Here is a 26665-nt window from a genome sequence, read left to right as displayed (position 1 = left end):
CCACAGCATTCACCACCCACCCGCTCTCCCTTTTTCGCCCTGGCCGTTTCCTCCCACACACCAGGTAGAAAATCACAGCTTACACCGCCCACACCAATCATCCCTGCCTGCTACTGCTACAAGTCCAAACAGAAGGAGAAAACGGCGAGTTGAGAAAAATGACTGTCCAAAAACAATGCTTGCTCGATGAAAAAGACAAAACCGGAAATATGTTGTTACACACAGGACATAGAGATGGTAAAGAGAGAAAGAGAAAGAGAAAACACACACACAACAATGCCTGGAAAGCTTTTTTGTCCACGGACGGAATTCTTTTGGGATTTCTCTTCGGTAGGCCATCATAATACGCTAGGATGGGACCCGAGGCCGCGCTCGCTTCGCTACATAAGGTTGCAAAAGGGCTGTACTTATAAGTTCTTCTGCTGTTCGTCATTCGACTGCTGCAACTGCTGCTGATAATGTTGCTGCTTGTTGTTGCGCTTGTCACCGTGGTGATTGTTCGCCGCCTTCTCCCGCCGGGACTCTTCAATAGCAGTGCGCTGCTGGATGCTGGTGTCGTGGCTCTTGAACTCGATTTTGGTGTCATTTGGCATCGACAGGACTCGGCGCATAGTTTCGCTGTGACGACAGAATAAGTAGGATGCAACAGTGTAGCTTGTCAAGAAATATAAACTTACCGGAGCTTCAGGACCCGCTGTCCACTCGAACGAGTCCAGATGCTGAGGATGTCCTCCCCGTTACGGATGCTCACCACAATACCGCAAACCTCCTCACTGGCCTCGCCGAACTGGTCGCCAATAATGGCAAACAGCAGGTCCTCCCAATAGCGGTCCGCAACGCCCTTCTTGAGGCGCACCACCCACTTGCCACCCGCCTTGTTCTCCTGGTCCTCCCATATTGGCCGGATTCCCTTCTTGAAGAGGTGGTAGTCCGATACCAGCGGCAGTGTTGACGGCCGCTTCAAGTGCCCGTACACGCCGAAGAAGTTCTCGGCTGTATCAACCGAGGCGATTGGGTGCAGAGTGTTCTCATACTCGATAAACCCGTTCGCCTTGGAGATGGGCGGGCGAAACCAGAACACCCAGCTGTCACGCAGCCGGTGGACTGACGCTCCTGACGTCCTGGCAGAGTCAAGCAGGGAGGCGTTGGATGCCACCCGGCCGACAGACTTGCCAGCCAAGCCACCCTCCTTTGCAGATTTCTCCGCACCGGGTGTCTTGACAGCAGCGCCCAAAGACGACTCGAAAGGATTTCCAGTCGCCTTAGGGGTCTTCGCCGAACCAAAAGAGGCAAAGGCGCCAGATCCTAGGCCGAAGGCATTCGATGCGCCGCCTGTAGGTGACGCCAAGCCGCCTCCCGGCGTGGTTATGGAACTGAAGGGGTTGGTTTTCTGGAGCGAAGAGCTATCACCGCCGATTCGCCTGAAAGAGTTGTTGCGTCCAGAGGGGCTGTCGCCCTGACCGGAGCCGGAAGTAGAGAGGGAGAGCTTGCTCGAACTTGTGATCCAAAAACGTTAGCACGACAGCTCCGGTTGACCCCGCCGAACAGCTTGGACAAAGTGAAGACGATGGAAGAAAAAAAAAATACTCACCCGGGGCGGCGACTCCATATGTTCTCCATGGAGAAGATGGAAACCGGTACTAGGGGAAAAGGGGGTGTCTAAAGAGTGTCTACAGCTTGCGAGCAAGCACCAGCCACGCCCTTCAATGATCGACAGCAACCTCTGGTGTAGTTCGGCCTGTGGTGCAACAGACACGAAGGGCGACTATTGGAAGCCCCGAGAGCACAAAATGTTGCAGTGCAAGTGCTCAGATTAATGCGCAGTGACGCTCACAGTGATGAATTATTCGAACGGGAAGGCGAGCGGAAAGGGAGGTGGGTGATGTCAGGTGTGGGTTGAGGAGGATTAACACGGCGGGCGGCTGTTTCGTCTCGAGGACCTTTGGAGGTAGTGGTGCGGTTTGATGGTGGTAGTAGGTGGCAGTTGGCGTCAGTGGCGGGATGGATGTCTGGGCGATGTTCTCACGAGAATATCCTATTATTAAGGTATGCGTGAAGGTGGAAGGTTGGGCGGCAGGGTTTTAGAGCATCAGGGAAGCGTGGTGGGATGTCAGAAGCCGTTTTCTCAGTTCTCGAACAATGGTGGAAAAGAACAAATCTTGAGAGGGCCCCCAAAGCAACAGGCAGTGCACTGTGGCGGGTCTTCGCGACGTCTCCACCACATTTTAGTGCCAAAAAAACATGACTGGCCGGCAAAAGCAGCCCACCACCACTGCCACCGTGCCGGGAGCACCAAAACCAGGCCGACCACCAGAACGTTACGGGCGGTGACAGCCGGCACAAAGAACCCCACCAGAACCTCGCCAGTCGAGTCTCGTACAAAGAAAAATTTCGCGCCGCCAATTTTAACATTCTCTTTTCTTCTCTTCCACAAAGACCATCAACTGTGAATACATCACCAACATCACCACGCACCCCATGCTGTTGGCGATCTCAGTTGCCGAGTCGAGATTAACTCTACGAAGCCCTTGTTTAAAACCATCGTCACGAGTGCCCCTTAATTGCGCGGTTCCATGATGCGGTGATGACCTGAAGCACTAGACATTCTCTTTCCCACTTGTCTTTTTACTTGCTGCCACGTAGACCAGATTTGATAACCTTGGATTCTCTAATATATATATATATATTACACACGCTCGCTCTCGACTTTCAATTGGTACGTCGATTGCCCTACGTGTCTGGCTTTTCTGTCCATTTTTTTTAACCTGATGACAATTAAACAATCCGGTAAACCTACTCAACAACGGTCGAGCCTCTATTTACATCGTAGATAGAGGTTCAGCAGTGCCGTGTGTTTAGGGTGACGATACCATGGCAATTCCTGAATATCTGAACACCACATGCTGTCATCCCGCAGGCTCTGCCAGGCTGTTGAGCTAACGCTTTTATTGCTGATACAGGTATAGGTTTTCAAAGAATTCAACTTGACACGTACAATGTCTCAACCAAGACTCGGCATCGAAGCACATGTCAGACCATTAGCGGGTAAAGCCGCAATGCCATGTTCTCCCTAGGCCCCCCCACGTATATATCCCATAGTCAGCTTCAATACAGTCCTCCTGGGCCCTCCTGGGGATTCTCAATGGTAAATATTAGAGCACGTTCTCATCCGATCGATAATTGGAAGTGGGGGACGTGTAATTCAGATCCGGGTACACGACCACATGACAGACCTTCACCAATCACTATGCCTCCTCGCACCTAAACTAACTGCCGATGTGGTTGGCTGTCTCACCGAGGCGCCCAGAGTGATAGAAACCCCACATTCTGACAGGCGTTGCGATCGCGGGAAGGAGGTTTGCTTGTACCCCACGTCACCTACGTAAAAGGTGGGGTTGACTAGTCGCCGCTGGAATGAAACAGTGCACCTTGACCACGGGAAATTCTTGCTAGAAGCAACATTGAAAAGGAGCTCGTAGTCGAGTAACTGGGCCAACAAACATCGAGTCAGGAACCATCCGCTTCTCGAATACATTCCTAGCATTCCCAGCAGGGATCGAACCCTCCAGCGCACCGAGCAGCCACTTTCATCCGATCTTTTGTGTAGCGGTTCTCCTTCTCCGAGCATCCGCCGAAGCCACCCAGGAGCTCCCGCCCCTCCTTATTATTGTCAGAGCACACAGCTGCCCGCCATCCATCTCCCCTTTCAACCCCAATGGGTGAATTTCTTCCCAGTTTGGAATTGCCTGTAGAGGCTGGCAAGAACCACGCCATGGACAAAATCACAGACAAGATTGCGGCTTTGCCCGCCGAGACGAACTACTGCTCCCTCGAATTCTTCCCGCCCAAGACGGCCATGGGTTTCTCCAACCTCCGTGACCGGCTCGATCGGATGGCGAGGGCCCTGCGACCACTCTTTGTCAACGTTACCTGGGGCGCCGGCGGTTCTACAGCAACCAAGTCCCTCGAGCTCGCCGAGATCTGCCAGCGGGAGCTGAGCCTGACAACATGTCTGCATCTTACCTGCACCAACATGAGCCGGAAGCTGATAGACAAGACATTGGAGGACGCAAAGGCTTTGGGTATTCGCAATATCCTCGCCCTCAGGGGCGACCCGCCAAGAAGAGCCGAGTACCGTGATAGCAACGAGCCAAAGACCGACGATGACGAAGAGGAAGAGTTCCATTGGGCCGTCGACCTCGTTCGTTATATCCGCAAGACTCACGGCGATTACTTCTGCATTGGTGTTGCCGCCTATCCGGAAGGCCATGCCGATGAAAGCCATCCCCTCGGTCAGAGCCTGGAGCATGACCTTCCTTATCTCGTCGAGAAGGTGCAGGCCGGAGCCGATTTTCTCATGACACAGTTGTTTTTCGACATTGCAGCGTACGATCATTTCGAGAAGACTCTTCGGGAGCATCCAAGCGGTGCATTCAAGGATATCGTGATTATCCCTGGTCTTATGCCTATCCAGAGTTATCAAATGATCAAAAGGACGACAAAGCTCAGCCACGCCAAGATACCCGATGCGCTCATGGACCGTCTGGAGGCCGTCAGGGGTGACGATGAAAGAGTCAAGGAGGTGGGGGTGGATATTGTCAGCGAACTGGTGGAGCAGATCAAGGAGATCAAGGGCAGGACGGCCGAGGGTCCCAAGGGCTTTCACTTTTACACGCTCAACCTGGAAAAGGCAGTATCGTTCATTGTCGAAAGAACAGGGTTGATCCCTCCCGAAACTCCAGAGGAGGATGAGCTTCAGTCCGCTGTGAGACACAACCCTCTACCGGACATTCGACTTCTTCGCATCAACGGATCCGTCCCCGATGATGGAAGACGAAAGGGCTCGATTGGCTCTGATCCCAGGGATCGGGTTATTATCCAGGGTCGATCCACATCCTATCCCGATTGGGAAGCGACAGCACAGGAGGCTAGCATTCCGGCAGAACCCATCAATTCCCGCGCTAACACACTGGCTATTTCAGAGGGCGAAGGCGTACTAGGCCGTGAAGCCACGTGGGATGACTTCCCCAACGGCAGATGGGGCGATGCTCGGTCTCCCGCCTACGGTCAAATCGACGGCTACGGTGTAAGCCTGCACGTTACGGTGGCCCAGGCACTTCGGATCTGGGGCACTCCAAGGACGACCGAGGACATCAACAACGTCTTTATCCGCCACCTCAAGGGCGAGCTCACAACCATTCCGTGGAGCGAAGAAGGATTCAGCCCGGAAACCGACAAGATTCGCGACCAGCTCATCAAGCTCAACTCCAAGGGCTGGTGGTCGTTGGCCTCGCAGCCGGCGGTTAACGGCCTTCGGTCCAGTGATCCCACCTTTGGATGGGGACCGGCAAACGGGTTCGTCTTTCAAAAGGCATTTGTCGAGTTCTTCATTCCGTCGGCGGACTGGAAGGTGCTCGAACAAAAACTTAGGCACCCAGACCTGAAGGACGATGTATGTTTCTATGCCATCAACGCCGCCGGTGACTTTGTCAGCTCGGATACCGCTGGCTCGTTGGAGGCAGAGGGGGAGAAGGAGGCCAGCACCAATGCCGTGACGTGGGGTGTTTTCCCCGGCAAGGAGATTGTCACGCCCACGATTATTGAAGAGGTCAGTTTCCGGGCCTGGAGCGAGGAGGCGTTTGGGATCTGGGGAGAATGGGCCAAGATTTATGGGAAGGGGTCGGAGAGTGAAAAGCTGCTTGAAAAGATTAGGGGTGATTCATGGTTGGTGAACATTATCCACCATGATTTCATCGATAGCGATGCCATTTGGAAGGTGCTGCTGAACTAGATGGCGTGGAATTGGGAGGTGGAGGAATGAAATGGGATGGCTGATGATGAGATGAAGGCCATGCAACCAAAAGCGCGTATTGGGTACAGAGAGATATCTGAAGGCGAATGTGACACTGAGAAGCAATCAGAACGGAAATGACGATATATAGCGTGAATTTGAACCCTGAGGTTCCTCAGCCGATTGCTTACCATGATCCATGTAATGTTTGTGAGCGAAGTGCTTTGTCAACCCTAACCCATATCACCCGACCCTTGTCGCCGTGATCCCTGCACTCCCAGCGAGAGTGGCGCCCCATTTTCAGCCTCAATGTGGCACCAGCACCTTAATCGCACATCCAACCACAACCGACCGCAGCCGACAACTCTATACTTTCCCAACCCAGCAGTCGCATCCCGAATTTTCGACTTCTTACGCTTCGCACCACCATTCTACTTCGAAATCCTTCTTCACATCCTCTCGCCGAAAACCACTCACAACCTGACAAGCCACCCCCGATTAAACCACCACCACCGCCGCCGCAATGTCCGAACGCAAAGTCCTCTCCAAATACTACCCCCCCGACTTTGACCCCTCCCTCGTAGGGCGAACCCGCAAGCCCAAATCCGCGGCCAACACCCCCAAGGTCCAAGTCGTGCGCCTGATGGCCCCGTTCAGCATGCGCTGCACCGCCTGCGGGGAGTACATGTACCGCGGCCGCAAATTCAACGCGCGCAAAGAAACCCGACCAGACGAAAAATACTTGTCTATACAGATTTACCGGTTTTACATCCGGTGCACGAGGTGCTCGGCGGAGATTGTGTTCAAGACTGATCCCAAGAATCAGGATTATACTGTTGAGCAGGGGGCCAAGAGGAACACGGATCCGTGGAAGAGGGGGTTGGATGATGGGGACAATGGGGATGGGGAAGATGAGACGGATGAGCAGAGGTTGGATCGGTTGGAACGGGAAATGGCGGAGGCGGCAGGGGAGGAGGAGAAGAATGCTATGGCGGAGTTGGAGCAGAAAACGGAGGATGCGAAGAGGGAGATGGCGGTGGCGGACGCGTTGGATGAGATTAGGAGTCGGAATGCGAGGTTGGAGAAGGCGAAGAGTGAGGGGGTGGATTTGTTGGAGGGGTTGGTGAGTAAGGAGACCGAGGAGGAAAAAGAGAGGAGGAGGCAGGAGGAGGAGGATGCTGAGGCGGCGAGGAGGGCGTTTCAGTTTGCGAGGAGGCAGGAGATGTTGGAGGAGATTGTGGAGGAGCCGGAAGGGGAGGAGAAGGGGGTGGATGGGAGTAATGGGGGGCCAAGCTTGTCGTTGAGTGAGGGGGTTAAACCTGCGACAACGGCAGCTGCGACGGCAGCTGCGACGACAGCGGGGACCGATACGACGGATATGCCACCGCCGAGTTTTAAGAGGGTGGTTAAGAGGAAAAAGGACCACGCCGCGCTATTAGGGATCAAGAAGAAGAAGGTGGCTTGAAGTTGCATATGAGCGGCACCCTGCCAAATCAACCGATGGGGTAATGAGAGGAATAATTGTTTTACCGGCACACAGCACACTTTTACATGACGAGCGGAAGTGAGATAGAGAATGGTACCACCCAGGGAAACAGGTTACATAGAGCTCACGGTGTGCTTACATAGTTGGCTAGGAAACCCGGCTACAGAATCAGCACATCCGTTACAATAATAATTGATTCACACTGAAATTCACATTAAAAAAAGAACAAAGTGAGTCGAGATTATCCCAGCCAAAGAATTGACCGAGAATTAACATATTGATTGCTTATGCGTACTAGATACTTTGATGTACCATCCCACCTCCATCATCAATTCATGCTCAGAACAGAGAAAGAAAATCATCTATCGAGAGCGTATTCGCAAACCGACAACTCCAGGGAAAATCATTGCTTAATCCCCACCGATATTCCCAGCCCATTAAACGCCATGCTCGCAACAAAAACGAGAGGTGATGAGCAAAAAAAGGACAACCTTCCAAAAAAAAAGAGACCCAGATATGCAAGTATTCGAGAAGAGAAGGGAGAAGACAACCGAAAACCTTTTTTCCCCCAACTCGTATACGCCCCATATCATATCCATTCCGAAACCACACACATCCTAGTAGATATGTGTCATGTGTAACAACCAGCGTCATGTTTTCCCCGGCCCAGAAGAAGAAAAGAAACCCGATGCTGAAGAATGGTTGTTACGCTTTTTCCTCTTCTCTTCCCAGCCCGATAGAAAACGAAGAAATGAAGAGATTTTCACGCTTATTTCTTTCTCCCTCACGGCAATGATGCGTCACAACTGATTTACTGGTAGTTGTAATCGCCTGGGTTTCTCCTCTGGTTCGATACGCCGTTGGGCATGCTGTTTGTGCCCGAGGAGCGGTCGTTGCTCTGGCTTGGGGAGCGCCTCTCGGGGGAGGTGGAGGTCTGGGAGATGGAGTCCATCTGGCGCTTGGTGTGTTGGTGCATGGAGCGGGCGTAGCTGCCGAGGTCGCTGGGTGGTGGGGGGGACATGGCGAGGCCGACGGAGTAAGAGGCGTTTTGGGTGGTGGGCATGGTGCGGGTTATGTCTTTGTGGGTGGTGATGATTTCTTTGGAGAGCTGATGATGGTGATGATAGTGCCGCTCACGTTGAAATTTTTTGCAAGAGATGAGAGACTGCAGGAGAGCTACTCAAAAGGAAAACGCCGACAAGGAGAAGAAGTTTGCGGTTATTGTTTGTCAGGCTTCAGCAGCCAAGAGTTGATTGTGTTTATTAGTCTGTGACTAAGATGCGGAATGAAAAAAAACAGGAAACGGAGGGGAGGGGTCGCCAGGCTTTATAACGGAGAGCTTGGCTTGTAGGTGCTTGGAGTGTATCTGATTAAGGCGAGATTTGGTGGGGCCGGGTGGTAATCAATGGCACTTTTTGTGCGGGAAGGGGTACGAGTGGTGTGGGGACGGGGGAGGGGGGAAAGTTCGAAGGGCAGATTGACAAGCGGAAGGGGTCCACGCGGCGGACGGGCAGGGACCCTCAGAGAGAGCAGTCGGGACAAGAGAGGTCTCACACCCGTCGTCACCACGATCCTCCCACACCACCACCCGCCGGAACCAATCTCACAAAGGCACGACAAGAAGGGGGCCCCGTCTCTCTCACCACCTCATAGGTGGAAGAGGATAGTGCTGCTACCCTCAGATGCAAGCTTACCCCTAAACCTATGACCGATCAGCGGTGATGAGCGCCGTTTGAACATGGGGGTGACCATGACAGACGTAGGACGGCTGCCAGTTATGGCGTAGCTTATGACCGTTTGAACCCATCACTCGGGGACTGAACATGTCTTCCCGTTTACGCCGGATTCACTCGACGTAAACTTTGGCCGGCCGTGTGTTACCACAGAACAATTGCTCAGCGCGGCTGGCCGACCTGTCTTAGATCAGTGCCACAGCATCGACTTGGTGTCCCCAGCCTGTTAGTGAAGCGCGGCGGCAATTACGCAGTGAGAGGATGAATGACGGGAAACGGAAGAAGTTGGGTGGATGGGGGAAGACAGCGGGAGCCAGGAAAGGCAAGACCCTGCTGATCATAGAGTTGGGGGGTGAGATAACGGAGGCGAGATGTGACGACTAAAGCCGTGGGAGACGGCGTTTCAGTGGTCCCAGAGAGACAGCACTGACGAAGAGAGAGTCCTGGGTACATGACGAGGATGTCTACGTCGGTGGCCAAGGCAAGCGAGAGATGGGATCAGCAGTCTCACCCACCCTCCGCAACAAAAAGGATGACGGTTTGAAATGATGTCAGTGGTTGGACAAGACAAAAGCGGGCCCCAGAACCATGAATGCTTGTTGTTCCGGTCTGCAAGGCTCATGCAGAGTGCCGATAGCTATTCCCTAACCTCATCTCGCGAGAGGTATCTGTACTCGGCCAACGTTAGGAGAAGTTGTTGATGTACTCATGTGAGCAATATCTTTTCCACTGCTATTGAAGCCAGGGTCCCTGATATGTCTCTGCCCTGCATGCAGCAAGAGGGGGTAAGGGGGTATGGTGAGCCAATGGCCGAGGAAAACGGCGCTTGGACAGGGGAAAAGTTGGCACAGTGGCAGCACGGGGGGGAGCAAAACATGGCATTCTCATGTTTGCCCATCCCACTGAGGCCATTCAGAGTCCAGTCTAGAGACGGCACGTTGAAATTCCCATTCAATTAGTCAAGGCGAGACCACACGGGGTCCTAATTGCCAAGCGCGAAATCTTACGCCGGCACGCCGGACGGAGGTCATTGCAAAAGCGGCTTGGCATGCGTGAGCTAGGGATGGGTAAATTGGCGCACAACAGGCGGTGACAGGAGGCAAAGGCCTATGATGTGATGATGTGGCGGGAGGAACACATAGCAGTGTTGCTTCGCGTGTTGTGTTTGAGAGAAGAAAGAAAGCGGCGCTGGCCCTGACGATGATTTCACAAGCACACAGGGCAAAAACAATCCGCTGGAAAAGAGACATCGGATTCTGACGCCACTCGTGCATGCATGCAAGGCGTAAGACCCCTGCAAATCGTGCCGATGACATCACAGCTCCCACCCCTGTCAGTCATCAAACAGGCAAGAGCTTGACGATTTTTCCCCACAAATCAACCCCAAGGGTCCTCCGACCTCGTCAACATCTTTGTTAGCCGTGACGGTTCCTGATCTAATTGCTCCAAAACTGCCGTCAGCAAAAAGGTCCAGACCAGTCGCCACGACAATCATTTCCATTTCGCTGAAAGAAACCAAAAGTGTTCATTTTGCAGTCGGCTCGTCTAACACGCGCCAATTTCACCGAGTGTTTTGGCAGCGGCTGTAACCATCGTCAGCGATGCCCTGACTAACTGACATCAGAGCTCCGGCTTTGACATCAGCCTCTCTTTTTAACTCCCGGCAGCGACGACTCATGGAATGGAGTCATAGGCCCATCCACCATCCAACTACCATCCAACGGCGCCTTCCGCGCCTTTTTCTATCAGTCTCTAGAACGTCACAAACAAAACGTCTTTGTTCAACAACAGCTGGACCCCTAGATTACATCACGTCGCACCCGTACGTGGCGTTTACGGCACAGCGACGGTTGAGCCTCCGCGACCTCCTCGCGCAGCGCCATTCAGATGGTTGACGTATGTCCAAAAGAAATACGACGTATCCCGTCATCATCAGTCCCGCCCAGCCACCGGCATCATCCGCAGCTATTGTCCCACACCGCACATTACATCAAAGTTCAGCGCCGCGACACATGGAGGGCCGAGTTTATTTTGTAAAAGCTTTAGATTGTCAAAACGGATGTGACTCGAAAATAGTGTGTTCGTGGTCGACGGCTTTGTTGACCGTCCCGTCTGTCTGTACCTTTCATGTGAGCCCACAGTAGTGGATAGTTTAGCGGCCTCGATCCTGAAATGCTGCAGCCTTTCTTGGGATCTTGAGCTAAATCCACATATGATTGTTCCATCATTCCCAGAGAGGCCTTCCCTAAACTTGGCACGTCTTGTCAGCCTACCCGTACACTGGAATGCGCACCACTCAAAATTCCAAGCCCCAGCAAGAAGGGGACAGGACAGCTGGCCACGACCTGTGATTGGCTGAAAGGCCTTGGACCCTGTCTTCCAGATTCCTTCCCCCTTTGCCTTGGCTGGTGCCGATGGTGCTGCTTGGCACTGTTAAGCTTGTCTGCGAGTGCACACATCTGGGTAAAAGTGGTCTGATTTTGTCCCGCCTAGACAGAATATCTTGTGTCGGGACCAAAAGGATTCATGGTAGCTCTGATGATTCCTCGTCCTCCAATAGCCCATCCGAGTGATACTCGAAATCTCTCGGCACCGGAACCTGAACCTCGTTCCCGTCCTCACCATCCGAATCAGCCGCCGCTCCTCGTTTCCGCTCCTGTTCCGCCTTCTCTCTCAGTCGCTTGACATCCTCCTCGGCCTGCTTCAGGCCCTGATCGTCCACGCTCCTCCTACCCCTCAGGTAACCCCCCATCAGCTCCGCCCACTCCCAAGGCCTCTCCCTGCCGCCCGGCAAACTGTTGAAGTACTCCCACCCCATGACCCCACCAAACCTCGGGTGCCGCCCCGCCAGCAGAGGTATCACGTTTCCCAACACCTCAAAGGGGACGAACCCACCCCCGTTTTCCGGGTTGGTCACCAGCCCAACCACAATCTTCTCCGGGTCCCACCCCTTGACGAGCAGCATCTCGTACATGACCGGGTTGGAGCAGTCACCCCACCCGCAGTAGAACTGCGTGTTATACCAGCTTATCTCCCTGCCCCTCATGACCTCCAACGCTTCGTAATCGAACCCGCTGAGGTTGTGTTGATGGTTTAGCAATGCTGCTGCCACGGGGGCGAGAGTGATGATAAAGTCTGGGCCGAAGTCGGAGCGGAGACGATCGATAAGGTGGATGATACCGCCTAGGGTCATTTCCTCTTCTACGTCTAGGTCTAGGCCGTCGAGGGATTGCTCCTTGATGAGGGCGGCTAGAGGGGCGTAGTATTTTTCGAAGTCGGGGGTGGAGGAGGGGTAGTCGAGGCGGGTGAAGGAGCCTTTGGCTGCTCCGCCTAGCATGCCTAGGACTTTGATGCCGGAGGCTTGGAGGATGCGGAGTTCGGCCCATAGGGTTTGGAAGCGGGGGTGGGAGGGGTGGTGGTCGTTTAGGGTGAGGGCGTTGGGGTCCTCGTTGATGTGAATCGCGGCGAGGATGAGGTGAGTGAGATGGACTGGGGAGTGTTGAAGCAAAGGGAGGACAGAAATGGGGTCGCCGGATGGCGTGTGGTGAGTTTGATAGTAAGTGATGACACGAGGGAGGTGTGGTGGGGGTATCGGTGCCATTTTGAAGGCAATTAGATTGCCGGGAGGAAGCTGAGTGAGATGAGAAGCGATGTAATGAAACCAGGAGAGTGACCAGGTATGTTTGTGAACCTTTCCGCGTGGATCGTTGACCTGTGATCTCCGGTGGTGATGGCGGGGAGAGGCCATGTGGTGTTGAGGGGTGTTTAGGCAGTTGGCTGATGACAGCTGCCGAGAGCTGTCAGACAAGTGGCAGAGGTCTTACTAGATAAAACTTCCGAACCGATGAGATGAGCATTAGAAAATGAACTAGAAACTGTGCATTTAAATCTGTGCTAATCATACTCGCTGGTGTGATATTACATGTAGGCTGGCAAAAATCAAGAAATGAAGCCAAGTGCCTCGAGCCCATGGCTTGACAAACAAAGGGAGGGCCTCTAACAGTTGACAAATTGCAACACAGCTCCAACAGATTATACCGCCCCAAAATCAACTCTATCGATTATCATCGACTCGAATTATATCATTAAAACTACTTAAAAGCCCATGCGACGAAATAACTACATGGCGTGTGATTCAACTTAGGTCCGACCCCCCGAAAACAAGACTACAGAAAGCCGGCAAGCAACAAATCATCCTTCAGCAAAACAAATGCTTTGCTTTTCACCCAGAATCCTTTCATCAACAAGAACAGCCGGTAAGAAAGGCACAAGACCGATTCCGACGGCTTATTGGCGTTTCCCACAATGTACCCCCACCCACACTTCATTCAGACAACGCTTACATCGATCATGGCAAGGCCAAGAGCGTCAATAGCCCCAACATCTCCTTATGTGGTTTCCAAAGGAAGGACAACGACAGTGGCATCAACATCAATACCGAGAAGATCAACTTCAGCGCACACAACTATCAGGCCGTCGACTGCGCACAACTCGGCTTCTCCTGCCGCCGCGTCATCCCTCTCTGTGGTTCCCGAGGGAAGGACTACGGCGTTGACATCAGCCGTGACAACGCCGGGAATGTCAACTTGAACACATGCAATTATGGCGCCGGTGTCGTCTGTGCATGGGGTTTCTGTTGTTGCCTCTCCATCACCATCACCCTCGCCGGTGCCTTGTGTTTCCGAGACATCGACAACCACTTCGGCATTGGCATCAACGGTTTCCGTAACCTCAGTATCGACACAGACGACCACAGTTCCACCAGAGCATCCAGAATTATCGCCATCGCCATCGCCGCCATCGCCGCCATCGTCACCACCATCATTGTCGCCGTCATTGTCGCCATTGTCGCCATCTCCACCACTATTTCCTCCATCTCCATCACCATCGCCTCCATCACCATCGTCTCCATCACCACCCTCGTCATCCTCATGATCCTCATCATTCCCATGTCCAGTCACCATCTTCGGCACCTCAAAGCCTCGGGCAGCGAGCATGCGGCCGAGCAACGAGCAGGAAAGTTAGTCTCGATTGACGCACTTGGGCACCAACTCAGCTGGGGAGCGGCGAGAGACGGGTGCCACGGGAGCAGCGAGCCCGACCGCCGCGAGGAGGGAGACGGTGGTCAGAAGGGTGAGCTAACAGTTAGGGTTAATTTCTGGTATAGACTGAAAGTGATAGACAGTGAGCTGCAAACGTACCTTCATCGTTGCGATTGTTCAGCGAGTTTGAACGGTAGAGGGCGGTGGTTCTTTGAAAGTCCCAAGGGGAGACCGGAGTGTGCTTACGAGACTGGCGCTTTTGTCTGGCTGATTCGGAAAGACAGGATATCAGAGAGGGCCACAGGACGTATCTATCTTCTTCTACGTCTCTTTTCATGGCCTTTGCCATCAGTCGTGATGCCATCATCCGACGAGGATGAAGAGCACCGGTGTGAGGGCATGTCTTCTTGTCTCGGTGATCAACTCGACGGAGTTGAGTTATTCCTTCCCTTGATCATCTCCGGTGTTTCTCAGGAAGTTAGTTAGCCTGCCCAGGACAAAACAGTTGGAAACATCTATCAACAATGGCAAAGTTCAAATTTCCCAATGCCCCGGATCGACGACACACATTGCATTGTCAATGCAATGCAAATATTCATCCCACGGTGTCGGGAATCTTCAGAACCTCCTTTCGGCAGCAACCTCATCCGACAACCTGTATGCCATTCCATTTCCCCTTTTGGTCGCCAGTCACGATGCAGAAACCGGATCGAGGGAGACTTTTGTTTCGATCCGGTCGGCAAGGGTCCAATGACCGGTTTGTTCTGGTGTGCTAGCTTTGGTCCGAGCCGTGTCCGAGACATCAATGTGTGAGGAAGATGCCGTGCCGGATTTTCGGCAGCGGGTTATCGGAGGGGGTTGCTGACTGGGAGTTAATTAGACATGAACCGGGAACTGTTGTAAAATCCTGATTCGGCAAAATCATCAATACCTACTTGTGACGGTCTGGAAATCTCGGGAACTTCAAGTTCATTATCCGAAGAAATTTCAGAGGTCTGTTCTTCAGTCTCTGGGTGCCCAGTTGGCTTTATTCTCAGTGGAAGTGCCTCGTAGTAATCGTACTGGAGAATACAGGCCTGATTGCTACGGAAATGAAGGAAATAGTAGTGTAGGTTTAAAAGTAAACAAACTGTCTGTGGGGGGGGGGGGTTTGCCAAGACTTTTGAAAAAAAAAAGAAGAAAAAGGCAAGAACATGTAAGTACTAGTCTAGCCCTGCCCATGTACCCCTCGAGATATCGACCGTATCGCTCATACTAGTGAATGAGGATGTCGACCAGCATATACGCGACATGACGACCTCACCGAAACCCAAGACACTGATGTCGGGTCCGTGGATGCATTCTGGCTTCAGGGCAATGGCTTCCGAGCGGACGAACTGCTTTGTCGTCAAGTTTCGAAGAATCCACTGCTGGTCTTGGGGAAAGTAGGTCTCCTGTTTGACCAGCATCTCTGAACGTATGTAATCGTAAGCGGGATCCTTGGAGATGTCCAAGTCGTGAAAGAGGCCAGCCAAAGCCAGCGACTTGCCGAACAGAGAAACGTCTTCTTCTTGGGTGGAAATACTGGGAAAAGTGAAGTGGTGAAGCGTGAAGGGCACATTCGGAAACGCCACATCGTCCCAGTCAACGTCCCAGTCGTACGGTATGTCGCTTGTCTTTTGACGCAACAAGTCTAGCTCCTGAGCCGAAAACAAGCCGGGAGGATAGTCGCCCGGCTTGACATCCTCTCCCACGCAGACAATATGCTCGTTGGCCCATCGTCCGAGGAACGACATGTAATAGTCGTGCATGTGTTCTCGACCGATCGACCACAAGTACCGATTCGCGAGGCCCAGTCGAAACACGTCATCGATGCATTCGATATGGGTAAAGATGAGCCGATGCACTTCGGGAGGAAGGGTAGAAAAGGTGACGGGGCGGTCGATGACGAGGCTGTCGGTAACGGAGTGGTTGATCATGGAGTGGTCGGTGTCGGCTCTGTTATGGCCGTCTTGGGTTTTTGCTCGCTTGTGGCATTGTGAGGAGCTGGTCATCACTTCGGTGTCCGCTTTCCGGTTTGGGTGCTCCTTCATCCCATCCATGTCCTTGGTAGCACAGCAGCCATTTCGGGTCTGTGTTGGTGTCGCGGAGGCTGTCTCCGGGGGATTCTGAGGCCGGACAGGGACGGCGAGGAGGCGTACAAGCTCCGTGGCTGACCCATCAAAGAGCATCTCTCCAAGCTTGCCCCCCAACGCCAACGTTTTCTTGGCTTGAAGGGCCACAAGGTTAAAGGTCTACCCCATCAGAAAAGCGTACCTCCTCGTGCGGGTCCGGATAACGAATGTAGGAGACGAGGGCCACACGGGAAATGTGTGACGAAGTGGTCACGGTCAGTGGGCACATGGAGCAGTGGATAAAATCCGATAGCGATAAGTCTGAACTGAACTGAACTGGTGGGCCAAGGCCGGGCTGATGTACACGTGGTGTCTGACTGGATGACTCTGAGTAATGACTCCCAGGTGGTGAATCCTGGGGACAACAAACAGGGCCAAACAGGCAAACAGGAGATAAAAGTACAAGGACAATGGCGGCTGCAATTGATGGGTAGATGATGGTTGTTGTCTACACAGTTGCATGTGCGTTGGGAGAGATATTTATCTTTCCTGCTGGCCAGGTCGGCGGTGATTCACACCATCGGAATCATCAGTTATTGAGTGATAGGGGTTTACACCATCTCCTTATGTTCTACCTAGCCAGTTGAGCACACTCAGACGACCATATTTTCGTTACGCCTTTATTCAGCCACACCAAAGATTACCACAACCATGACGCGCCGTTTGTAGCCAATGATTGTAGGACCCACCTTTCGCCCCACCCTCTCCCGGTAGAAGCCAGAGAACAAGGCACGGTAGCATGTGGGGAAGCTTCATTTCGATATAAGGTACTTAGGCCACACAGCCCTACTTGGAGCCCCACTTATGCGGAAGCAGGTTCAATCATTCTTCTGCCAGGTATGTTCGTATGTGATAGAATGGTTCTGATCTAGCCATTATGTAGTCTAGGCAAGGGCATGCTGGACCATAGCATCTCCTCAAGACTTCCAGCTAGGTACTATACGAACAGGGGAAATAGACAATGGAAAGACATCCTTCCTTGATGAGAATGATGAGGTTCACACATGTAAGTACCTAATTAGGGTGACACCAAGAACCTTTGTTGCATCTATAACTGATATGCCCATGGCTAGTCTCACTTATTCAGTCCCACACCTTACATGTATCAAGCAGCGGCTTGACCACATTCTCCCCAAAGCGCTTTTGAAACTCAATGTCATCCCATGCCCATCTTTGCTCCACACACATGGCCACGCATTGCCTAGCCGCGGTTTCGTACTGCGACGGTAGCTGTTGTGAAGTGGCATCCAACCACCGAATCAGAGCGATCAGCCGGCGATCTGGGGTGTCGGTCATGATTGCTTGGTCGGCCTTTTCAGCCCACATCTCTAGTGTTCTATGGGTCCATATCTCGAGCAGGAGAATGGCGAGCTCGAGGAGAACATCCTTCGGTTCTGGCGTGTTGCTGATACTTCGTGTCCGGGGGCCAGATCTGGTAACTTCGTGCTCAACAAAAGGTCCAAACATCTTGCCACTCATTCCTGTGGTAGAACTAGCGTTTTCCACAGCAAGAAGCTTGATTTTGGTGCAGTCCCACGGCGTGACGAGCCAGTTGGTCCGTTGAAGCTGGAGAATCGAAGCTGCGATGTCGAGTGCCAATATTGTTCGTTGTTTATACGTCAGTTGTGTGTCTTCGTTCAGATGCCCTTGCTCGAGTACCCTCTTCAGGGTTTCTGCAGGTGAAGGCGATAGAGCCGTGGTTATTTCATCGGCTCCCTCCTCGTCATCCATGTTCAGAACATCAGCCGTAAGCTGGAGTCGAATCATACGGCTTCTATGATGTGTATCACGCACAGCCTTGCAGAGGTCCAAGGTGCTTGGCCTGGAGGGTTGTAAACGTGGTCGGGCTGGGATCTCTGCAATTGCAAATCTGACTGTTGGTAATCTTGGGGACACGCTTCGACTGTCGGTTGGATGGCTATCCATCAGTTAGCCATACATAGCATGGACTTTTCAGTGTTTTTTAACCATACTCATCTGCTGCCAGCTCTGTATCTGGAGACAATACATGGACAAGCGCCCGCGATGAAATGGTGGGTTCGATGGATAATACTAGATTAAATGTAGTGGAACTTTTCAGGAGTCGACTGGTTCTTTTGTGTTGCCGATCAATCGGTATTCGACTTTCAAGTCGGAAAAGTATCCTGTGACTCCCAACACATCTGCAACAGCAGCTCTTATGAAGGGCGTATGAGAGCGAACATGCCGGATTGCGGATCTGGGTAAGCCTCAGCACAATGCGACTGGCGTGTGGAGACGGCTCATATGAAGAGAACTCCTGCAGGCCTTTGCGTTTCTCAATAATAGTCCCCAAGGAGAGCCTGCTTTGATCGAGCTCTTCATAGAGTGCTTTCAATTTTCCCCGCTTGATTGTGAACGAGACTCTTTCCGTGAAAGTGATCTTTTTATCTGGGGGGTTCGCTTGAAGGAGCGAGCCAAGGTCATCCTTCTGGGTCTGGTCCGCAAATCATCAGCATCAGACATTGCATAGAGAGTACCAGTTGAACTCACATCAGGGAGTCGCTGAATATGCTTGATATGTACCACTATCGCCTTCAGCGAAGACTCATATTGCCCAACAAGCTGCTTGAATGGATCACTCAACGGACCTAGCCAGTCATCAATCTCTTCGTTGACTTCGGGATCCCTCAGCAGTCGAAAGCACTCTGCAACTGTGTCTTCGTCTCGCAGGTTCAGCTCTACTACGCCAGCCGCTTGAAGAAGGAACAGAATGTCTGTATGATAGAGATGTTGGTGTATCGTTAGGCGGAGGATCAGGTTTTCAAGCAAACCACCGTACTTGACGAAGGAGGCGACAGCGCCCTTGCCAGCTTGATAATGCTCCAAAGAAGCGATGACCAGCGGTATTGCGCCAAGTACCACTCCAGCAACTTCGAAGCCTGACATAGTTGATTGCTTTCGCACTGCTTTTAGAGGCCTTCCGTTGAATAGCGCTTGCTTGAGCAACTTAGGAAGCGGGGGTGGAAGGAGAGATTGCCGTGTGGCTGCCAGCAACCCCAAGCACCAATCAAAGCCTTTACCTTTCAGCTGAATGCATGACCACCTCAGTCACCTCAACCCAGCTCGCGAAAACATCAGACCCCGCTTTCAAATTACCTCAAACATAGCACAGCAAGCACCCCAGCCTCGATCAGGGCGTCAGTCATGGATGGCCCGGCTCTCTATCGCGCAGGAAAGCGAGTTTTCCAAGTCTTTGAAAGTTTGTTAAATTTACACAGCGGCACACTTCAAACGCACTTTACCAAAGAGGAACAAAGGTTTCGATTATGCGCGCATAGCTTAGGCCTTCATCATCAAGGCCATAGCTCTCTCGACTATCGGGTCCGCGATGCCGTCCTGGTCAAGTCCCAGCTACTACGTCTGCTCAGTGCTTTGCTTAATCACCTTGAGAACACCCTGGCTGTTCTGAAAGGCGACCGCCTTCCATTTGAACAACAAGCACGGGATTTGGAGACTCAGAGTTCATCCGATAACGACAGTAGCAGGTCGTCGAATCAGAGTGCCATTGGCTCTGTTAGCAGCGAGGAATCTACTCATGAACTGGACTTTCGTCAAAATGGAATTACAGAGACCATCAACGCGTTGTACGGTCTGGCAGCGCGAATTAGAAGCCCTCGAAACCGACCTGAAAGAGCTACACAAGAGCTCTTTCGACACATCGCAGCACATGAAAGGGAGCAGTATATCAATGAAAGAGCAGAAGTCGAAATCGTGATTCTTGTTCATCGACATAAGCAATACCTAGTGCAAACTTTTCAACCTTCACAAAACTCTACAATCCACAATGACATCCTGGACAAATACGCCTCGGCGTCTAATCACCTCCTACGGAGGATTGGCATGGCCAACGTTCGACGAAGACAACAGTTCATCTACTGGAAGGAACACACTGCCAGGATAAGCCGGGACCCAACGCAGACCGTGAGACCAACTGGCTCAAATAAGCCTGCCACCTCTGAAGCTCTTTTTCGGACGGGAAATACACCAGGTGCCACTGTTCATCTTGCTACCCCCTCGGCTATTTCAAGACACGAACATTCAGAGGCAACTTCCGCTACAAGGTTGGACGAGAGCAAGTTCAGATTTGACGACAACGAGTCTGTCTTCTCATACCAGAGTCACGCATCCACCGCTGTAATTCCGGCTACCCAAAACCAGTTAGTGCTTCAGTGGCCACCTACGCCTAAAGATCTCTTGAGTAGCGACTATTTCACTTGTCCCTATTGTCATGTACTATGTCCTGGAAGGTATCTCGGGGAAAAGGCTTGGAAGTAAGTTGTCACCTTGGTATCACTTGACCTAGTGCTGATTGTCCTGCAGGGCACATCTTATCCACGATCTCCAACCGTACCAATGCACCCACGAAGTGTGTCAAGATTCTCATCGTCTCTACGGCTCATACCGAGAATGGATAGACCATGAGAACATTCATACAAAATCATGGCATTGCGATAATCATGTGGCACCAACAGAGTTTGAGAAGCAAGAGGAGTTTATTTCTCATATTGAAAAATTTCACCCTGACGCAAAACCAGAGCTCTTCTCACCAGAGCTAATGGCCGCTGCATTCAGACCATCCACCAAACCATTGCGGCCATGTCCCCTTTGTCCCACTGGCTTCGAGGACAACAAAATCATGCACGAGCACATCAAAGGTCATTTAGAACGCCTTGCCCATCATTGCCTACCCGCGGATCCTTTTAATAAGAACCAACATGATGGTTTACGGGAAACCGCGGATAGCGATAGCCAAGCCGTACGGAATGACGAAAATTCGCAAGTTTTCTCGGAAACATCGTTGCAATGGCCTGATGACACAAATGTCCAGGAGTCGCCAAGTCCAGATGAGTATACGGCCACACACAAATTTGAAGATATCCGTCTACAATTTCAGCCAGTTCAACTAGGACGCGAGTCAGCCGAGGCCTGGCTTAAGGCAGTTACACCTGATGCATCAGGAGCACCTGAAAGCTCTTTCTCGCAAACGCTTCCGCTGCGTTTCAGCGAGTACTCTCAGCTTCCCGAGTATGCCGAAAATCGTAGCTGGCGCGAGCCCAGTTTTCAGACATCGACATTCCGGAACAGCCATTTCAACGTGGCTCACTATAATAGCCCCGACTTTCAGCCAGAGGAATATCGCCCTGAAGGTGACGACACCCGGAATCGAACAACAGCAACCCAGGTGGACCATTTGGAAATGGAGAAAATACCAGACATTGTCACGGATGCAGAGGAAACGCAGCGACTAGACAGCCTACTGTTGAAGGCTGTAGTTGCCGGTGACACGGATCTTACTAAACTATTGCTGAACAAGGGCGCAAATGTCAGTTTAAAAGACAATTCCGTTGGCAGTCCACTTCATGCTGCCATAAGCCTAGGACACCTCGAAGTTGTGCAACTGCTACTAGACCATGGCGCAGATATCGATGCAAAGAGCATAAGACATGGGGGCGCTTTCCGAGCTGCGGTCATTCGAGGTCACCAGGAAATAGTACAGCTGTTACTACACCGGGAAGCGGCCATCGATTTCAAAAGTGACGAATTTGCCAACATGATCCGCGCTGCATCAGCACTGGGCCATCAAGCAGTTGTTCAGCTATTGCTGGATAAACGTGAGGAAGTGACAGGGGAAATGGCCGAGGAAAGTCTCATTGGTGCCACTGGAATGGGCAAATTACTTGCATGGCGCTCTCCATTATCTGGAGTTGAATCCAGGGAATGGCACTCAAATGAAGAGCATATCCTGCATCAAGACAAAGATTCATTAACCGCTGAAAACCAGCAACCTTACAAGTGCCACACGTGTGGAAAGGGGTTTGGAAGAGAAGATTATCTTGCGTATGTAATTGAGTCGTTCAGTTTACTCCCCAAGAATCACCACGCTGACAAGTATTTAGGAAGCACACCAGAATTCACGAAAAACCTTGCAAATGTCCTGTTGAAGGCTGTGCTGCGAGCACAGCCGAAAGAAAAGACCTGGATCGGCACATCTGGACTCACCATCTCGATTATGCTCGAGAGAACAACATTCCAAGCGAGGTTCCCGCGGCGTGTGACTGGCCGGGATGTAACTACCGTGGAAGGCTGGATAATTTGAAGAGGCACAAAAATAACTCTCATCACTGGAAACATGCCCCAGATGACGAGGTCAATTTCCCAGGTACGGCAGCGGCAGATTCGCAGCCTGATATCGCCAACCAGTCCAAACCCTCGAAACCCAGCAACACTGATCCATCAAGTGAGGACATACAACCTCACAAGTGCCCTGTTGAAGGTTGCACGACCAGCAAGTCGGAAGAAAAGGACATCAGCCGACATATATGGACCTATCACCCAGATTATGCTCAAGAAAACAACATTTCTGACACGGATCGGGTGGAGTGCGGTTGGCCGGGCTGCTGGTGGCGTGGAAGAAGGGATAACCTGAAGAGGCACAAGGACACCATGAAACACTGGGAAGCGTCAGACAATGAGCTCGTCTCTGAGGAGAAGCCATCAGGAGTACAGGCATGCGACTGGCCGGGTTGTCAGTATACCTATGCAGGGAAGAAGAAGAGCAACCTGAAGAGACATAAAGACCGGCACCAACACTGGATTCGCCCATCGGACGCCAGTCCTGGCGAGGAGAACTCGCTAGAGAGCTCGCCGACTACTGCTACCAACTCCCGACCGTCGCAAAAGCAGTCGTTGGAACAACATACTCAGGATAGAGCTCCCAGCACCGACAGCACGACTCATGTTATTAACGATAAGACAAGTCAACCCCAAGGCATCTCACCAGGCGATAGTTCGGCGGACCAATGGGACGGCTCACCTGAAAACACTCCAGAAGAAAAAAATCTCTCGAAAGAGCGAGACAGTGGCCTAGATCAGCTTGTTACAGAACTCGGCCCGGAGCTCTTGTCAGAGGCATCGCGTGAGAAGCTTCAATCACCTTCCGAACAACGTCTGCTAGTGTGGCAGCTCGAGGACGACGTGAAAAGACTTCAGAATGACCTAGGCGAAGAGCACCCAGAGACGCTCGAAAAGATGTCCAAGCTCGCGCTGTCGTGTGCGGAGAATCAGGATTTTGAAACAGCGGCAACTTGGCAGGAGAAGGTTTATAAAAGTTACGAAGTGTTATATGGCAATGAACATCCTGATACAGCAAGCTCCATGGCCGATCTCGCGGAAACCTACACCCATCTGGCTCGCTTAGAGGAGTCTGAGGTGTTACGAAAGAAGGTGCTGGAAATAAGGACTTGGACGCTTGGAGAGGACCACCCTGACACCATAGTGGCTATTCTCAGACTTGCCTCAACCTGTTGCAGCGATAGATATTTCGACGAGGCCGAGGAATTACGCACACAAGCTTTAGAAAGAAGAAAACGACTGCAGAGAGAGGATGATCCTGGCATTATGTCGGCCATGGCCGAGCTTGGGACAAGCTATTATAAGCAGGGTCGCTTCAAGGAGGCCGAGGTGTTGCAATTTGAAGTGTGGAACCTACGTGAGAAGGTGTTGGGTAAGGAGCATCCCGACACACTTACCAGCATAAACAACCTTGCGCTTGTGCTCGATAGCCAGGGGAAGTACGAGGAGGCCGAGCAGATGCATCGGCAGACTCTACAGTTACGTGAGAAGGTGTTGGGTAAGGAGCATCCCGACACATTTAACAGCATGAACAACCTTGCGGGTGTGCTCAAGAGCCAGGGGAAGTACGAGGAGGCCGAGCAGATGCATTGGCAGACGCTACAGCTATGTGAGAAGGTGTTGGGTAAGGAGCATCCCAACACACTTACCAGCATGAACAACCTTGCGGGTGTGCTCAAGAGCCAGGGGAAGTACGAGGAGGCCGAGCAGATGCATTGGCAGACGCTACAGCTATGTGAGAAGGTGTTGGGTAAGGAGCATCCCAACACACTTACCAGCATGAACAACCTTGCGAGTATACTCACTAGCCAGGGGAAGTACGAGGAGGCCGAGCAGATGCATCGGCAGGAGCTACAGCTATGTGAGAAGGTGTTGGGTAAGGAGCATCCCGACACACTTACCAGCATGAACAACCTTGCGCATATACTCAATAGCCAGGGGAAGTACGAGGAGGCCGAGCAGATGCATCGACAGACACTACAGCTACGTGAGAAGGTGTTGGGTAAGGAGCATCCCGACACACTTACCAGCATGAACAACCTTGCGCGTGTGCTTAATAGCCAGGGGAAATACGAGGAGGCCGAGCAAATGCATCGGCAGACGCTACAGCTACGTGAGAAGGTGTTGGGGAAAGAACATCCAGACACATTGACTTACAAGGAGGAACTGACGCAGACCTGGGATCTGCGAGAAGTTGCGGAAAGCTAGAGGGCATTATATAGCCACCCCCTTGGATCAATTTACGGGTATCAGGCCGTTGGAGTGACCGTTACATGATGGCTTTGAGCGGGTAGAAGCACACCTTTGGTGAAGTTTCTCTTGACGCATTCTCTGGTGGAGGACCTGGCAGATGTCTATGATAAAATCATTCCGAGGCGCTGCAGAGGCAGATAAGAGATATGCTGGAGAATAAGCCCCAATTTAAGGGTGCTCCTTGAGATCGGAATATGTCAAGAGGCTGGATGCGGCGGAAAGTAGGTTAGATGACCAAGAAATGGCCCGTACTTTGGAATATATCCATAGAACGACCCTATGTAAGTTTAGGTATACCTATTCTAACACATTTGCAGGTGGTCACATTAGGCTTTGGTGGCGGCTCCGTGGGGTATGGCCACTTCTATTTATGGCTTGTTTCCTGGTCATCTGATATATTAAGAGTGATTGGAAGAAAACAGAAAGGTGGAGAGGGCTGCAATGAAAAGACGCAAAGGCGGATAATGATGAGATAGAAGTTTGTAGGGTACGTTGGCAGGGTGTTGAGGGGTTGAATTGGAGCGAGATCAAAGAAATTTTCTGGCGTCCTATGATTTTTGTCATCATCATCATAGCCAAAGCAAGAGCATCCAACCAGAATTACCTTCTTTACACCTATCCTCGGCTCTGTCCCATATTCACAGCTTCGAAATTCCCTCCCTCCAATTCATCGTCACATTTACTCACGATAACTAACCCATTTACTTCAATCGTTTCAGAAACCACTCACCCACCTCAAATCCACATGTACCTTCAACACAGCCCTCCCTATTCCCCCCAACAAATCCCACAGAACCTCACACCTGCAAAACCTGTGCGGGTAGCGCGCGTCTAAAATCAACCTCATCGCACCTCCCCCCCTTTTTTCTCTAGCACGTTCCTTACCGCCATACCACCCCTCCCTCAAAATTCCACCCCAAAATAGGCAGGTGCTATCAACCACTCACCACTCACCATGCTGTCGCATGTTTAAAAAAACCAACACAGACACACACGAATTTTTGAGTTTTAATTCTCACTGCATGCATTAGCCTCATGTACCCAGGGACTCTCTCACTCATAAGATATTGGCTTGCATGGAATCCTGCATGGAAGCCTGAAGGAAGGAATCTTCTGCTGCGTGGTCCTTTTTTTGTTTTTGGTCTCAGGGCTGCTACGGGCGGTAATGTCTGTTTGTGGCACGGGAATGTTCGGTCGGGTGTTTCAATTTTTGAAAGACGGGAGTGCGTGAGTTTGACGTCGTCACTGTTTTTGAACATGTCACTCGTCACCGAAAAGAAAGGCTCTGATCAACCGTGCTTGAGTGGCAACTCTCACCTCCCTTTGACTGGCTGGAGTTTCAATTCATGAAAGATCGAGTTGGTTGACTCGCATTTGAATTTCCCCGCAACATTATTATCACCACGTTTGCACTCAAGCGCTCATCTCTGTCTACCTCGTCTGTCAGCCTCCAAGCGCGTACTGTCGTATCCGTACGTGTGCAGCATCTCCCATTTCTCCTCCAGCGGTTGTGACCCCAAATCCATTCGCACAATTCAAAGTACTGGTCCACCCATCCCAAATCCTCCTGTAGGTACACTACCACGTTCTACTTACCGCTATCGACAAGGCCACCAATAGCCCCATCTCACCTCCCCAACCATCATCATCCCATTCCTTCCTTCCTTCCTTCCTTTCCCCGGCCTGGTTCATGTGACCCTCCCGCACCTTCCCACCTTCCCACATTCCCACGATCTGATCCTTTCTGTACGCCCCCAACCGCCCCAAAAGAAATTCCTTGGGCATTGTCGAGAAAACGGTCGAAAAGAAAAGCATGAGGAGGGGGGGGGGGGGGGGGGGGGAGGGGCGCGGGGGGGGGGGGGGGGGGGGGGGAGGAGAATGAGGTGGGGGGGGTGGGGGGGGGGGGGGGGGGGGGGGGAGGGGGAGGGGGAGGAGGAGAGAGGGGGGGAGGGGGAGGGGAGGGGGAGAGGGGGGAAGGGGGGGAAGGGGGGGAGGGGGCGAGGAGAGGGAGGGGGGAGGAGGGGGGGGAGAAGGGGGGAGGGGGGGAGGGAGGG

At 52.1% G+C, this 26665-nt stretch overlaps 9 protein-coding genes across 9 annotated transcripts; 4 read left to right on the top strand and 5 right to left on the bottom strand.

Moving 5' to 3' along the window:
• Positions 1 to 407: 407 nt before the first annotated feature.
• Positions 408 to 1620, bottom strand: PODANS_2_9170 (uncharacterized protein; the record flags this gene model as incomplete). The annotated part of the gene is made up of 3 exons (XM_001911686.1): positions 408 to 618; positions 678 to 1496; positions 1592 to 1620. 3 exons carry the CDS (start codon positions 1618 to 1620, stop codon positions 408 to 410), a joined length of 1059 nt encoding a protein of 352 aa, XP_001911721.1.
• A 2095-nt stretch (positions 1621 to 3715) lies between these two features.
• On the top strand, positions 3716 to 5791 carry PODANS_2_9160 (uncharacterized protein; the record flags this gene model as incomplete). The annotated part of the gene is made up of 1 exon (XM_001911685.1): positions 3716 to 5791. The coding sequence occupies one exon, from the start codon at positions 3716 to 3718 to the stop codon at positions 5789 to 5791; it is 2076 nt and encodes a 691-aa protein (XP_001911720.1).
• A 523-nt stretch (positions 5792 to 6314) lies between these two features.
• PODANS_2_9150 (uncharacterized protein) lies at positions 6315 to 7256 on the top strand (the record flags this gene model as incomplete). The annotated part of the gene is made up of 1 exon (XM_001911684.1): positions 6315 to 7256. One exon carries the CDS (start codon positions 6315 to 6317, stop codon positions 7254 to 7256), a length of 942 nt encoding a protein of 313 aa, XP_001911719.1.
• An 832-nt stretch (positions 7257 to 8088) lies between these two features.
• PODANS_2_9145 (uncharacterized protein) lies at positions 8089 to 8340 on the bottom strand (the record flags this gene model as incomplete). The annotated part of the gene is made up of 1 exon (XM_001911683.1): positions 8089 to 8340. One exon carries the CDS (start codon positions 8338 to 8340, stop codon positions 8089 to 8091), a length of 252 nt encoding a protein of 83 aa, XP_001911718.1.
• A 3194-nt stretch (positions 8341 to 11534) lies between these two features.
• On the bottom strand, positions 11535 to 12758 carry PODANS_2_9140 (uncharacterized protein; the record flags this gene model as incomplete). Its single annotated transcript, XM_001911682.1, has 1 exon — positions 11535 to 12758. The coding sequence occupies one exon, from the start codon at positions 12756 to 12758 to the stop codon at positions 11535 to 11537; it is 1224 nt and encodes a 407-aa protein (XP_001911717.1).
• A 259-nt stretch (positions 12759 to 13017) lies between these two features.
• PODANS_2_9130 (uncharacterized protein) lies at positions 13018 to 14538 on the top strand (the record flags this gene model as incomplete). The annotated part of the gene is made up of 1 exon (XM_001911681.1): positions 13018 to 14538. A coding segment is annotated over one exon (1521 nt), but the record flags the coding sequence as incomplete, so codon positions are not given.
• A 716-nt stretch (positions 14539 to 15254) lies between these two features.
• On the bottom strand, positions 15255 to 16262 carry PODANS_2_9120 (uncharacterized protein; the record flags this gene model as incomplete). Its single annotated transcript, XM_001911680.1, has 1 exon — positions 15255 to 16262. One exon carries the CDS (start codon positions 16260 to 16262, stop codon positions 15255 to 15257), a length of 1008 nt encoding a protein of 335 aa, XP_001911715.1.
• Positions 16263 to 17288: 1026 nt separating this feature from the next.
• Positions 17289 to 18131, bottom strand: PODANS_2_9110 (uncharacterized protein; the record flags this gene model as incomplete). The annotated part of the gene is made up of 1 exon (XM_001911679.1): positions 17289 to 18131. The coding sequence occupies one exon, from the start codon at positions 18129 to 18131 to the stop codon at positions 17289 to 17291; it is 843 nt and encodes a 280-aa protein (XP_001911714.1).
• Positions 18132 to 19370: 1239 nt separating this feature from the next.
• Positions 19371 to 24566, top strand: PODANS_2_9100 (uncharacterized protein; the record flags this gene model as incomplete). Its single annotated transcript, XM_001911678.1, has 3 exons — positions 19371 to 20497; positions 20547 to 22064; positions 22136 to 24566. The coding sequence occupies 3 exons, from the start codon at positions 19371 to 19373 to the stop codon at positions 24564 to 24566; spliced, it is 5076 nt and encodes a 1691-aa protein (XP_001911713.1).
• Positions 24567 to 26665: the final 2099 nt, after the last annotated feature.

Source organism: Podospora anserina, chromosome 2, assembly GCF_000226545.1.
Source record: "Podospora anserina S mat+ genomic DNA chromosome 2, supercontig 2".
Taxonomy (NCBI): Eukaryota; Fungi; Ascomycota; class Sordariomycetes; order Sordariales; family Podosporaceae; genus Podospora; species Podospora anserina.
This window is presented reverse-complemented; position numbering and strand designations above follow the sequence as displayed.